We start from the raw sequence: 14,030 nt of genomic DNA, 5'->3' as shown, positions 1-14,030 counted from the left end.
TTGACCACTGAAGGTGCCCTCGAGGTGCTCCTGCACCCAGGACCTCTAAAAGGTCAGGTGAGAGATGCAACTATTAGATGTCTTACATTTAACATACAGGGGTGGGGTGATTGAACTCAAGGTTGCAGAATCTGAAGGTGGGAACAATTTTCAAAATTAACACTCAGAGATAAGACTATTAGTTTTCTATATACCTTCCCACTCAGAGGTCTGTCTGCACGCAACAGTAGAAAGAGAGGAGACTGAGATCTCTTACTTTTCCTCCATTACCAGGTCGTGCTATATCAGCAGCAGCAGCAGCAGCAGCGGAATCTACCAGTTGTAGCTGAGGACCACACTACTTCTGGTCAGAACAAACTCTTCTGCCTGGGGTTCAGCATTTGTCCCCAGCATGGGCCGTACAAGGGAAGCTGGCTGTGTGGCTGCTGGTGTGGTGATAGGGGCTGGTGCCTGCTACTGCGTGTACAAACTGACCTGGGGAAGAGATGAGAATGAGAAAATCTGGGATGATGATGAAGATGAAGAAGATGAGGAAGAGTCTAGTGATATTTCAGAGCCTGGGGTTGAAACTGGGAGAGCAACTAATGCAGGGGTGGGGGCTGGAGCTAGACTTCAGAGTGTCTCAAAGGGCAGGGAGGTGGGTGTGCAATCTGAATCCAGTCCGGATGTAAAAGTGGAAGCCAATTTGAAGGTCCAGAGTGGAGGTGGCCTAGAGGCCAAGGCCAAGGCCCTTTTCAACACTCTAAAAGAACAGGCAAGTGCAAAGGCTGGCAGAGGGACCAGGCTGGGTAACATCTCTGGGACTAGGACCCTTGCACCAAGTTTACCCTTCCCAGCAGGCAGAGGTGGAAGCTGCCACCCCACCAAGAATGGGACCAAGTCAGGGAGCAGGTCAAGTGGAAAACCTAAGGGAAAGTCCAAAAGTAAAAGCACAAAGACTTTACCTACATCCTGGCCTGTTCGCAGAGGTAAATTCAACTTTCCCTATAAAATTGATGATATACTGGGTGCTACTGACCTTCAAAAAGTTCTTAACATCCTGGAAAGAACAAATGATCCCTTTATTCAAGAAGTATCTTTGGTCACTTTGGGTAACAATGCAGCATATTCATTTAACCAAAATGCCATTCGTGAACTGGGTGGTCTCCCAATCATTGCAAAAATGATAAAAACAAGAGACCCTATTATTAGGGAAAAGGCTTACAATGCCCTAAATAACTTGAGTGTGAATGCTGAAAACCAGGGTAAGATTAAGGCATACATCAGCCAAGTGTGTGATGATACTATGATCTGTCGTGTGGACTCACCTGTGCAGATGGCTGGACTAAGACTGTTAACCAACATGACTGTGACCAATCATTACCAACATTTGCTGTCTTATTCTTTTCCAGACTTTTTTGCTTTGTTATTTCTGGGAAATTACTTTACCAAGATTCAGACTATGAAACTAATTATAAACTTTACAGAAAATCCAGCCATGACAAGAGAGCTGGTTGCCTGTAAAGTGCCATCAGATCTGGTTTCCCTCTTTAATAAAGAATGGGACAGGGAGATTCTTCTTAATATTCTCACCCTATTTGAGAATATAAATGACAACATAAAAAGTGAAGGACTTGCAACATCCCGAAAGGAGTTCAGCAGAAGTTCCCTTTTTTTCTTATTTAAAGAATCTGGAGTGTGTGTTAAGAAAATCAAGGCATTAGCAAATCACAGTGATCTGGTGGTAAAAGTAAAAGTCCTCAAAGTATTGACCAAACTCTAAATAGGGATCTTTTCTAAACAATATTAAGACATTTTTTAGTTTACACCTGGGAACAATGCATTTGATAATTTTTTGTTACTCACTGTGCTTATATGGCAGAGATAATTTTAGCTGCTATTTTTGAATAATAGATATCAGATCAACAGTGATGCTAGTTGTTATGCTTGCTTTAAAGTAGACTGTTTTAAAGATGCCAAATAAATATTAGTTTATACACGAAAGCATTTATTAATGTTGTCATATTAATCTAGATTGAGATGTTCCTGCTCTTTCCTCTACCTAAATTGATAGAGCTAATTGTGAATATGCTGTACTTCTGTAATGTTTTACATATGTTAAACTAAGACTTGTGTTTCACCAATAAATTTGTGTTTTAACACAGAAAAGGAAATTTTATCATGTCCTTAAGTTTATGATCTATTTGGAAAGTCAGGATCTATGTAAACAAAGAAAATGCCAACAGAAATGAGGAGCCTCTGATCATGGCCACTTCACATCACTGCAGAAACTGCTGTTGGTACAGTGCTCAGAAAAGGTTTCACAGTGCATGCCAGAGAGATAGTACAGCGGGCAAGATGCTTGCCTTGTGAATGGCAGACCTGAGTTCAATCCCTGACACCCTGGAAAGTCCCCTGCGCATGGCCAGCATAGATTCCTGAACACAGAGCCAGAAATAATCCCTGAGCACCGCTGGGTGTAATGAAAAAACAAAAATAAGAAAAGGTTTTCATGGAAGAGGTGGGCAAAGAGCTGAATTGGGCATGAAGGGTAGATAAAAAATGGGGTGGGAGGGCATTGGAAGAGGAGGAGTGGTGGGAGGAGGGCATGGATGTTGATATCTTGCTTAAGAGTGGAAGTTGGCCTATGATCCCAGAGACTCAGAAACAAATCTTGGAACCCAAAGGCTTTTGGTAGAAATGTGTCCTGTTCCTACAGTAGGTTACTTGAGCTGGGTCACTCCAGGTGGGAATAGGTTTTTTGCCTTGGCCTGTTCCCCTTGAAGGTCCGGTGACCACAATCCTCCAGAGGCCACTGGACAGTCAGGTTCGGGCCTGCAGTGACAAGACACGTTGGGCCTCACTAGATGGGGGTGGAACCAGCCCTTTCCTCCCCATCCCAGCGAGACCCCAAGTCGCCACCTACAAATGGCCTCTCTGGCTCCTGATCAAGCTGATTAACAGCCATGATCCCAGAGACTCAGAAACAAACCTCGAAACCTAGTGACTTTTGGTAGAAATGCATCTGGACTGCATACAAGGTGGCCACCGCCTCAGAACTTATTGGAAAGCCAGATATGAGCCCGCTGTGATGGGGCAACTGCAGTCTCATGGGAAGGGGGGCGGTACTGGCTCGTCCTCACGCCCTACCGACGTAAAGAGTTGCCCCCCACGAGTGACTCTCCGGCACGGCCATGGCTCCAGAGGCAAAAGGACTTAGTCCAGAGTCCGGCAGCTTGTGGCAGAAAAGTGAATGGACCATGCGTTAAACTACGGTGCCATGCCTCCTCGGGAGGAAAAGGGTTTTGCTCCCTTCCACCTTTTCCCACCCCGGCAGCAAGGTGGCCGCCACCTCAGAGCTTGTTGGAAAGCCAGGTAGAAGCCAGCGGTGACAGGGCAACTGCAGTCTCGTGGGAAGGGGGACGGTATCGGCTCGTCCTTCACGCCCTACTGAGATAATGAGTTGCCTCCCACTAGCAGCTCTCTGGCACAGCCATGGCTCCAGAGGCAAAAGGACTTAGTACAGAGCCCGGCAGCTTGTGGCAGAAAAGTGAATGGACCATGCGTTAAACTATGGCGTCATGCCTCCCCAGGAGGGAAAGGGTGTTGCTCCGTTCCGCCTTTTTCCCCTCCGTCAGCAAGGTGGCCGCTGCCTCAGAGCTTATAGGAAAGCCAGGTATGAGCTAGCGGTGACGGAGCAATGGCAGTCTCATGGGAAGGGGAGCGGTACTGGCTCATCCTTCACACCCTACCGAGGTCACGAGTTGCCCACCACATGTGGCTATCCGGCACAGCCATAACACCAGATGCACAGAAACCAGTCTCGTAATTATTTCGCTCTTTGCAGAAATCCAAAATCCACGCGGCCGCAATAGCAGCCACGTGACTTATGATTCTCATAACCAGCTATAGAAGACAAAGTATTTCACAATGCCTTTTCAGCAATTCTGATTTTTGGGGGGCGGAAATTCTAAACAATAATGGTGCATCTTTTGCCAAAATAATGTATGTCACGGTCACGGTCCTCCCGTTGTTCATCGATTTGCTCGAGAGGGCCCAGTAACGTCTCCATCATGAGACTTGTTGTTACTGTGTTTGGCATATCAAATACGTCACGGATAGCTTGCCAGGCTCTGCCGTGGGGGCGAGATACTCTCGGTAGCTTGCCAGGCTCTCCAAGAGGGGCAGAGGAATCGAACTTGGGTCGGCCATGTTGGCCACTTGTAAGGCAAGCACAGCACCCTACCGCTGTGCTATCGCTCCTGCCGAAATAATGAGTGTAATCAATGTAGAGAAGATTTAAGTAGAAATCATCTGCCTCACAGGCATTGGGAGGGGTGGGAGGGAGGTATATTGGGGTTCTCGGTGGTGAAAAATGAGTACTGGTGAAGGGAAAGGTGTTTGATCATTATATGACCGAAACTGAAACCTGAAAGCTTAGTAACTTTTCCCACAGTGATCCAATAAATAAATATAAGAATAAAAATATATAAAACTGAAAAAAGTAAGGTGGAGTTCATGCTCAATTCAATCAGCTAATCAGTGGTTGAATAAATAGCAGTACTCCTACATTAAAAAAAAAGAAAAAAAAAGAGTGGAAGTTGGCCTGACTGGAATGCAAACTCTGGAAAAGAGTAATGGGATATATAGTCTGGCATTGGGCACGAATCCTATTTGTGGAAAAACCTCAATTGCTAAACTGTAGTGTCCAAATATTGTTCCATCTATCCACAGAAGGCACCAAAGTCTGTTGAGGAACAACAGGATAAAGAGGAAATGGTGGTCTCTGTACAGGACAAGTTGGAGTTGGGGTGGAGATAAGAGAGATCTCTGGAGATGGGAAAATCAATTAGGAAATTATCCACAGTCTAGGCAGCACGTAATATAGGGGTGACATTTCACTGGTGGCTACATAGGAGGCATAATGGGAGGAAGGACGTGAGAAATCCTTTTGGGGAAGTGCTGTCTTGGGTATAAACAGAGGGACAACTTTGTTTTAGGGTCTTAGGAAAAAACCTTTTTTTGACCAGCTCTGGTGTCCATGTAAATCAATATGCTAGGTACTCTTAAAATAATGAGAAAATATAAAAACATTGTAAGTTTGGTTAACTTAGGGCCTTGGTGGACACATACTGAATATTGTTGACATCCTTAATGTAGAAGATCCACCTCTTTCCCATAGTATGGTTGTGGCTGAAGAGGGGAAACACTCTTAAATGATTGTAGTGGGAGATTATAATAGTGTGAAGTCACTTGGACACATATTTTAGAAACTTGTAAGAAGTATTTTGTTTTGGGGTCACATCTAGCAATTCTCATGAGTTACTCCTGCCTCTGCCTCAGGAATCACTTCTGGCAGTGTTCAGGGGACCATATGTGATACTAGGGTTCAAACAAGCTTAGCTGCATGCAAGACAAGTGCCCTACCTGTTGTACTATCTGGAACCCTCAACATGCAAATTTTTGTATGTGGTTTTTGTGTAATACTCAACAGCGCTTGACACTACCCTCAGTTCTGTACTGGGCCAACATTCAGTGCTGAATATTTAACCTAGACTTCCTGCATGCTAAGTTTGTTCTCAGTCCGCTGAGCTATGTCTCCAGTTCCAGCACATAATCTTAAGTGAAAAAGCCAGTTATATTGTGGTATAATATAATCCCATTTTTGATAAGTAGAAAATTTTATATGGATCTAAACATCTGAAAATTATGTAACAAAAAGAGATTGGTTATGAGTAATAGGATAATGCACAAATTAATATTCTAACGTGCTATCTCATCCATATTTTTACTAATTTTTTGTTTAATAATTAGAAAAAAAGTTTGGGGTGGGAGGGATACTGGGACCCGTGGTGGTAGAAAATGGGCACTGGTGGAGGGATGGGTACTTGATCATTGTATAACTGAAACCCAAGCACAAAAATTTGTAAGTCTACAACTGTATCTCATGGTGTTTCACTAATAAACATTAAAAATAAAAAAAAGTTTTTGATACAGAGTAAGTTGGCAATGAAAGATGAAATGGGAGAATGGTTGGGGTTGATAGGCTAAGTTGGGAATACACGCTGAGTGGGAAAAATATTTGTGTTTTTGGGTCACACTTAGTGGTACTCAGGGCTTACTGCTGGCTCTGAGCTCAGGGTTCACTCTCACAGGGCTCAGGGAACCATATAGGGTGCTGGGGATTGAGCCTTGGCAGAACCACATGCAAGGAAAATGCCCTACCTGCAATACTATTATAGATCTAACCCTGGGAAAATATTTGGAACAAGATGTGTTCATGATAAATAAGTTGTGAGGATATGGTCTTGATGAAATGTGACTAAATGAGGTAATGAATGTAAAGTGCTAAAATGGCTCTGGAACAGCAATTAATCAAACGTTGCATTTAGTAGGGGCCAAAGTGATAATTCAGAGGGTAGAGTATTTGCCTTGCACATAGCTGCCCCAGATTCAATCCCTGGCACTTCATATGGTTCCTGAAGCATTGTTAGGAGTGATTCCTGAGTGCAGAGCCAGGAGTAAGCTCTGAGCATCATTGGGTGTGGCCCCCAAACAAAAAAAACTTTCGTTGAAAATACTGCTGATTATTTATGAGCCTGAATTATATTTGTTTTCACTATTTTTTCAGGTGTCATTCTGCTGTACACCGATGGTATTTTTCATCTTTATTTTTTATTATAAAAAATTTTATTCTAAAAATATGTGAGATAATTTTGTTTACTATTTATTTATTTTTAATGAATCCTCATGAGACACAGTTACAGACTTACAAACTTTCTGTAAGTCATACAATGATAGAATATCCATCCCACCACCAGTACCCATTCTCCACCACCAATGTTCCCAGTATCCCATCCACCACCCTTCTCCCACCCCCAATCCCGCCTCTGTGGCAGGCACATTCCCTTTTACTCTCTCTCTCCTTTAGGGTGTTGTGGTTTGCAATGTAGGTATTAAGTGGCCATCACGTTCCGTCTATAGTCTACATTCAGCACGCATTTCCCATCCTGAGCAGGCCCTCCAAGCACCCTTTACTTGGTGTTCCCTTCTCTATCTGAGTTACCTTTTTCCCCAGCATGTGAGGCTGGCTTCCAAGCCATGGAGCAATCCTCCTGGTGCTTATCTCTACTATCCTTGGGTATTAGTCTCCCATTCTGTTACTTTATATTGCACAAATGAGTGCAATCCTTCTATGTCTGTCTCTCTTTCTGACTCATTTCAATTAGCATGATACTCTCCATGTTGATCCACTTATATGCAAATTTCATGACTTCATTTTTTCTAACAGTTGCATAGTATTCCACTGTGTAGATGTACCAAAGTTTCTTTAACCAGTCATCTGTTCTCGGGCACTAGGGTTTTTTCCAGATCTTGGCTGTTGTAAACAGTGCTGCAATGAACATACAAGTGCAGATGTCATTTCTACTATGCTTTTTGCATCTCCAGGATATATTACCAGAAGTGATATTGCTGAGTCAAATGGGAGCTCAATTTCTAATTTTTTGAGTAACATCCATACTGTTTTCCAAAAGGGCTGAACCAGTCAGCATTCCCACCAGCAGTGAAGGAGAGTCCCTTTCTCCTCACATCCACGCCAACACTGGTTGCTTTTTTCCTTTTGGATGTGGGTCAGTCTCTGTGGTGTGAGATGATATCTCATTGTTGTTTTGATCTGCATCTCCCTGATGACTAGTGATGAAGAACTTTTTTTATATTTTCCATATTTTTTGAGATTTATTTGATGTCTAATTTTGGGCAAGTTTAAGGTGAAGAAATGTTGATTTTATGCAGTTATAATTTACCAAATGATTATGATATTTCTAATTTGAAAAATGATAACCATCATAGCATCAACGAATGCCTTCACATGGTCACATAAATAATTGCTTTTTTGGTGATGAGAATATTTGAGATTTACTCTTTTAGCAGCTTTCAAGTACACAACAGGTTTTTTTTTGCTTTTTGGTCACACCCTGTGATGTTCAGGGGTTATACCTGGCTCTGCACTCAGGAATTACTCCTGGCGGTGCTTGGGGGACCATATGGGATGCTGGGAATAGAACCCAGGTTGGCCGCGTGCAAGGAAATCATCCTACCCACTGTGCTATCACTCCATCCCCACAACACAGTTTTTAATTACTATAATTATAATGCTGTATATTAGAATTACAGAACTTGTTAATTTTATAACTGGAAGTTTATATACTTTGACAAATATCTCTCCATTTTCCATACACTTAACTTCTGGTAACCACATATCTGTGACTTTTCAAAATGTTTAAATATTTAAAATTTAAACACTGTGGTTTACCAAGTTGTACATTGAATACAGTTGTTATGGGCTTTCAATGTTCCAACAATTTCACCACGAGAGTGACCATTAAACAGAATTTGTATTTTGCTGACATTTTTCACTTAGCACAATGCTTCAACTTTCATTCATGTTGTTGCAAACAGCAGGATTTCCTTGTTAGGTCTAAATATTTTGTGTGTGTGGGTGTATGTGTGTATAAAATCTTTATTCATTTCTCCATGTCTTGACTATTATAAATAATTCAGCGATAAACATGGGAGTGTAGATCGTCTTAAGAATACCATTTTCAGGGCCATAGAGATAGTACGGTGGGCAGGGCACTTATATTGCAAGCTGCCGACCCTGGTTTGATCCTGCACCACATATGGTCTCCTAAGCCTGCAAAGAGTGATCTCTGAGTGCAGTGCTAGGAGTAAGCCCTGATCCCAAACATAAAAAGCAAAAAAGAATACCATTTTCATTTCCTTTGAATATATACCCAGAAGTATATACTGTATACTTAGTAAGGTAAAAGGTAAAACGCCCTCCCATTGTTCGTCGATTTGCTCGAGCGGGCCCAGTAACGTCTCCTTTGGAGACTTTGTTGTTACTGTGTCTGGCATATCGAATACGTCACGGGGAGCTTGCCAGGCTCTGCCGTGCAGGCGAGATACTCTCGGTAGCTTGCCAGGCTCTCCGAGAGGGGCAGAGGAATCGAACTCGGGTTGGCCATGTTGGCTGCGTGCAAGGCAAACGCCCTACCCGCTGTGCTAATAAATTTAGTAATAGTAGCTCTATTTTCACTTTTTTAATATTCATATTTTTCATAGTGGTTAGACAGTTTGCATAAAACATGAGTTCCTTTTTCTCAGTGTCTTCAGAGACACTTGTCATTGTCTGTCTTTGATGAAAGCTATCTGAACAGGTGGAGGTAACATCTTATTGTGGCTTTGTTTTGAACTTCCCTGATAATTATTGATACTCAGCACTTTCTAGTGCATGTATTGGTTTAGTGACATTTAATATATGGTTAAATTCATTCCTCCAAGGAATAGCATCTTCACTCCCTTCTAAAAACTGAAATGCTTCTTCTATGCAATCTCTATTTGTATATCATTTTCTTCTATCTCCTTTTATCCCTTTGTCTTAACTTCTATTTTCTTTTTAAAAATTGAATCACCTTAAGATATAGTTGAAAAGCTACAAAGCTTTCATGACTGAGTTTCAGTCATAAAATGATCCAATGATCGAACACCCATCCTTCCACCAGTGTAGCTTTCCCCCCACCAGTGTCCCCAGAAACCCTCCTGTCACCCCCTTTCCATCCCACCCCTTGCCTCTATGGCAGGCAATTTCCTTCTTTCTCTCTACTTTGGGGCATTACAGTTTACAAAACAGATACTGAGAGGCCATCAACTACATCGTTTTTGATGTCTGGATGATGTTACCATAGCTTTGCTATAAAATACTGGGGATGATAGATAGTATGTATTTCAGAGTTTTACAATTTATTTTTAAATATTTCTGTTCTATTTGTTATTTTGGATCCATACCCAGCTGGATTTGTGCCTCAAAATCATTCCTGGTAGGACTCCAGGGATTGAGTATATGTGGTGCCAGGGTTGAAGCCAGATAAGTGACTTGCAAGGCAAGCTTCTTACCTACTGACTAACAATAATAATAATAATAATAATAATAATAATAATAATAATAATAATAATTGGTTTGCAGGGCTTACTCCTGCCTTTGCACACAAAGGTCATTCCTGGCAGTGCTTAGGGGACAATATGGAGTGTTGGCAATAGAATCTGGATTAACTGTGTGCAAGGCAAACACTCTACCTGCTGTACTATTGCTCTAGCCTCCCTTATCTACTGTATTATATCACTGGCTCTATGTGTTCTATTTTAATTAAAAGAATTCATTAGAATTGTGTTTTGTATAGGAGATTAATACCCAAGAATAGCCGAGTCAGTACCAGGAGGATTACTCCATGGCTTAGAGGCCAGCCGGGCATTCTAGGGGAAAGGGCAGCTCAGATAGAGAAGGGAGCACCAAATAAAGGGTGTTGGGAGGATCCTCCCAGGATGGGAGATGCATGTTGAAAGTAGACTATGGACCGAACAGGATTGCCACTCAATTCCTCTTTTGCAGACCACAACACCCAAAAGGAGAGAGAGAACAAAAGGGAATGCCCTGCCACAGAGGTAGGGTGGGATGGGGGGATAGGGATGGGAGGGATACTGGGATCCATGGTGGTGGGAAATGGGCACTGGTGGAGGGAATGGTTATTTGATCATTGTATAATCGAAACCCAAGCACAAAAATTTGTAAGTCTACAACTGTACCTCATGGTGTTTCACTAATAAAAATTAATTAAAAATTGTTTTTTGTATATTCAAATGTCCCCTGCAAACTTTTGTGTTTATGTTAAGTATTGTCAAACTTTAAATAGCACTACAGTATTAATTGATCATAAGATTAAAGTTCCACTCACCCCACAATTTAGTTTCTTTGGATTTATGATGGATCTTATCAAGTACTATAATACACGAAATCAGTAAAAGGGAGTGCAAAAATAGTATCACATCAATACATGCAGAGAAAGCATTTTATGAAAATCAATGCCTACTTATGATAAAAATTTCTTAACAAAATGGGAATAGAAGTAACATGCATCAACCAATATCATAATCAATGCTGGAATGGAAACTGAAAATTAAAAAAATATTGGGTCACAACGAGAGGTGATCAGAGGCTACTCTCTGGTTGTCAGGGGTTGTTCTTGGTGGGGCTTGGGAGAACACGTGGTGCCAAGGATTGAACCCAAGCTTCCCGTATGTGAAGGATACACTCTAACTCATTATCTCTCTGGCCCCTGAAGGATTTTCTTTCTTTAGAATCAAGAATAAGTTAAGGACTGGAGCAATATCACAGCAGGTAAGGCGTTTGCCTTGCACGCGGCCAACATGGCTGACCCGCGTTCGATTCCTCTGCCCCTCTTGGAGAGCCCGGCAAGCTACCCAGAGTATCTCACCCACATGGCAAAGCCTGGAAAGCTACCCGTGAGGTATTCAGTATGCCAAAACCAGTAACAACAAGTTTCACAATTTGTTGTGAGACGTTACTGGTGCCAGCTAGAGCAAATCAATAAACAATGTGAGGACAGTGCTACAGTGCCATTGTGCAGTTTATTCTTTAAAATTGTATTAACATTAATATTAGGGGTCTTAGCAAGAAAATTAATGAAAGGAGGCCGGATTAGAAGTAAAACTATCAGTTTTTTTTGAAGAATAAACAACATACATAGAAAAATCCAATATCTCCACTAAAATCGGTATTAGAGACACACATGAATAAAGTGATCACTTGATCACTTTATATCCCCTTACTCATCAGTTTGCTTGAGTGGGCCCCAGTAATGTCTCCATTTGTCCCTGTCGCGTGCTAGTGTAGCCTAATGGTGTCTGCTTGCTACAGGAGCATGAAGAGCCTCAAACCATTTGTTCAGGGTCTTGACAAAGTAGTCTGATCGTCTTGTAGGTGGGTGGCCATGTGTTCTTTAGACGTCATGTGGAACCCAGTCGGTAATAGCTCAGTCCAGTCGTCATCTTCAAATCGCACTACGTGTCCATCCCATAAAGTGATAGGGCATAATATCATATAGAATGATGGGAGATATGTGCTTAAAATAGACCAAGGACAGAACATGATGGCCTCTTAGTATCTGTATCTGTATTGCAAATCATAAAGCACAAAATTAGAGAGAGAGTAAGAATGATTGTACCTATCAAAGGGGAAAGGAGTGGGATGGTTGGGGATGGTGGGAGAGAAACTGGGAAAAATGGTGGTGGAAAAATGTGCACTGGTGGAGGGATGGGTGTTTGAGTATTTTATGACTGAATCATAATCATGAAAGTTTGTAACTGTATCTCAAAGTGATCCAATAAAATTTATTTAAAATCATAGAGAAAATATATCCATTTTAATATACAATGAAAAATAAATATATAAAAGAAACTTATTTGAAATTGCATTTAAAAGAATAAAATACCTAGTTATAAATTTAAGTGAAAGACCCATCCAACAAAGGTACTGTTAAAGGTTTAGAACAAGATATGAAAAGATATTTCCTTTTCATGAAGGGGTATTGTTAAAAACTTCTGTTTATAAAGCACAATTTATAGATTTATTTTTGGTTTGGGCCACACCTAGGGCTTGCTCCTGGAACTGTTCAGGAGACCATGAAGAGCCATGAACCAATTTGTAGATTTAAGGCAACCATAATAAAAGTACCAATGGTACTTTAAAAAGGAATACTGTAGCAATGTCCTTCTGTTGTTCATTGATTTGCTCGAGCGGGCTCCAGCAACATCTCCATTGTGAGACTTGTTGTTACTGTTTTTGGCATATTGAATACACCATGGTAGCTTGCCAGCTCTGCCGTATGGGTGGGATACTCTCGGTAACTTGCCGTGCTCTCTGAGAGGGACAGAGGAATCGAACCTGGGTCAGCCGTGTGAAAGGCAAATGCCCTACCCACTGTGCTATCACTCCAGTATAAAATGGAAATAGAACAAAAATTACTAAAGTTTATATGAAATCATAAGATACAATGAGTCACTGTCACTGTCCTCCCGTTGTTCATTGATTTGCTCCAGCGGGCCCAGTAACATCTCCATTGAAAACTTTTTTTGTTGTTACTGTTTGGCATATCGAATACATCATGGGTAGCTTGCCAGGCTCTGCTGTGTGGGCGAGATACTCTTGGGAGCTTGCCGGGCTCTCCGAGAGGGGTGGAGGAATCGAACTCGGGTTGGCCATGTTGGCTGCGTGCAAGGCAAACGCCCTACCACTGTGCTATAGCTCCAGCCCCAAGCAGTGAGGACTGATACCATGAGTAACTAAATTAATTGTGAGAAATAATAAAAAGAAATACATCATGTTACTGGATAGGCACACGTAAAAGAATGTAACTAGGGGGTGGGAGGGAAACTGCGGACTTTAATGGAAGGAAGTGTACACTGATAAAAGGCTGGGTGTTGGAACATTGTATGACTAAAACCCATTCATGAACAACTTTGTAATTTGTATCTCACAATGACTCAATAAAAATGAAGAAAAAGATAATGAAACTGAATTATTCTTTATACATAGAAATAAATTTGAAATAGGGCCAGAGAGGTAGTACAGGAGTTAAGGCACTTGAGTTCATACATCTAACCTCAGTTTTACCTCTAGTACCTCATTTCGTTCCCTGGGTACTGACAGGAATGAAATCTGAGCACAAATCCAGGAGTACATCTGAGCACAACTAAGTGTGGCCCAATTAAAAATAGATTAAATATCTCAATGTAAGATCTGAAATTATAAAATATATAGGATATTACTTTGGGGAAATGTTTCATGTCATTGGTGTTAGTAATATCTTTGAGGACTCTTCCAATGTCAAGGAAAATGAAAATAAAGGTATGGAATACACAATATTAAAAGGTTATTATTAAGCAAAACAAAGTATAAATAGAACAAAAAGAGAGCTAGCTAAGAAAAGATATTCATTCATCATACATAAGATAAGGGCTTAATATTCAAGGTGTATTAAAAATGTTATGAACCTCAACAACCAGAAAAACAAACAGCCAAGCTGAAAAAAATAAGCAGAAAATATAAATAGAGGGTTTTTCTTTCTTTCTATCCTCAAAAAAATCTATGAATTTCAATAAAACTATTTTGCAAAATAAAAAGGAAATAAAAG

The 14,030-nt window shown here is 41.2% G+C and overlaps 1 protein-coding gene across 1 annotated transcript; it reads left to right on the top strand.

The window, feature by feature from the left end:
• The first annotated feature begins 278 nt into the window (after positions 1 to 278).
• ARMCX1 (armadillo repeat containing X-linked 1) lies at positions 279 to 2,158 on the top strand. The gene has a single exon (XM_056124175.1). It carries the CDS (start codon positions 392 to 394, stop codon positions 1,760 to 1,762), a length of 1,371 nt encoding a protein of 456 aa, XP_055980150.1. The 5' UTR covers positions 279 to 391; the 3' UTR covers positions 1,763 to 2,158.
• The last annotated feature ends 11,872 nt before the right edge of the window (positions 2,159 to 14,030 follow it).

This window comes from Sorex fumeus, unplaced genomic scaffold (genome assembly GCF_029834395.1).
Source record: "Sorex fumeus unplaced genomic scaffold, SorFum_2.1 ptg000050l, whole genome shotgun sequence".
In the NCBI taxonomy this organism is placed as follows: Eukaryota; Metazoa; Chordata; class Mammalia; order Eulipotyphla; family Soricidae; genus Sorex; species Sorex fumeus.
Note: the sequence above shows the minus strand (reverse complement) of the source record. Positions and strands in the feature narration are given on the sequence as shown.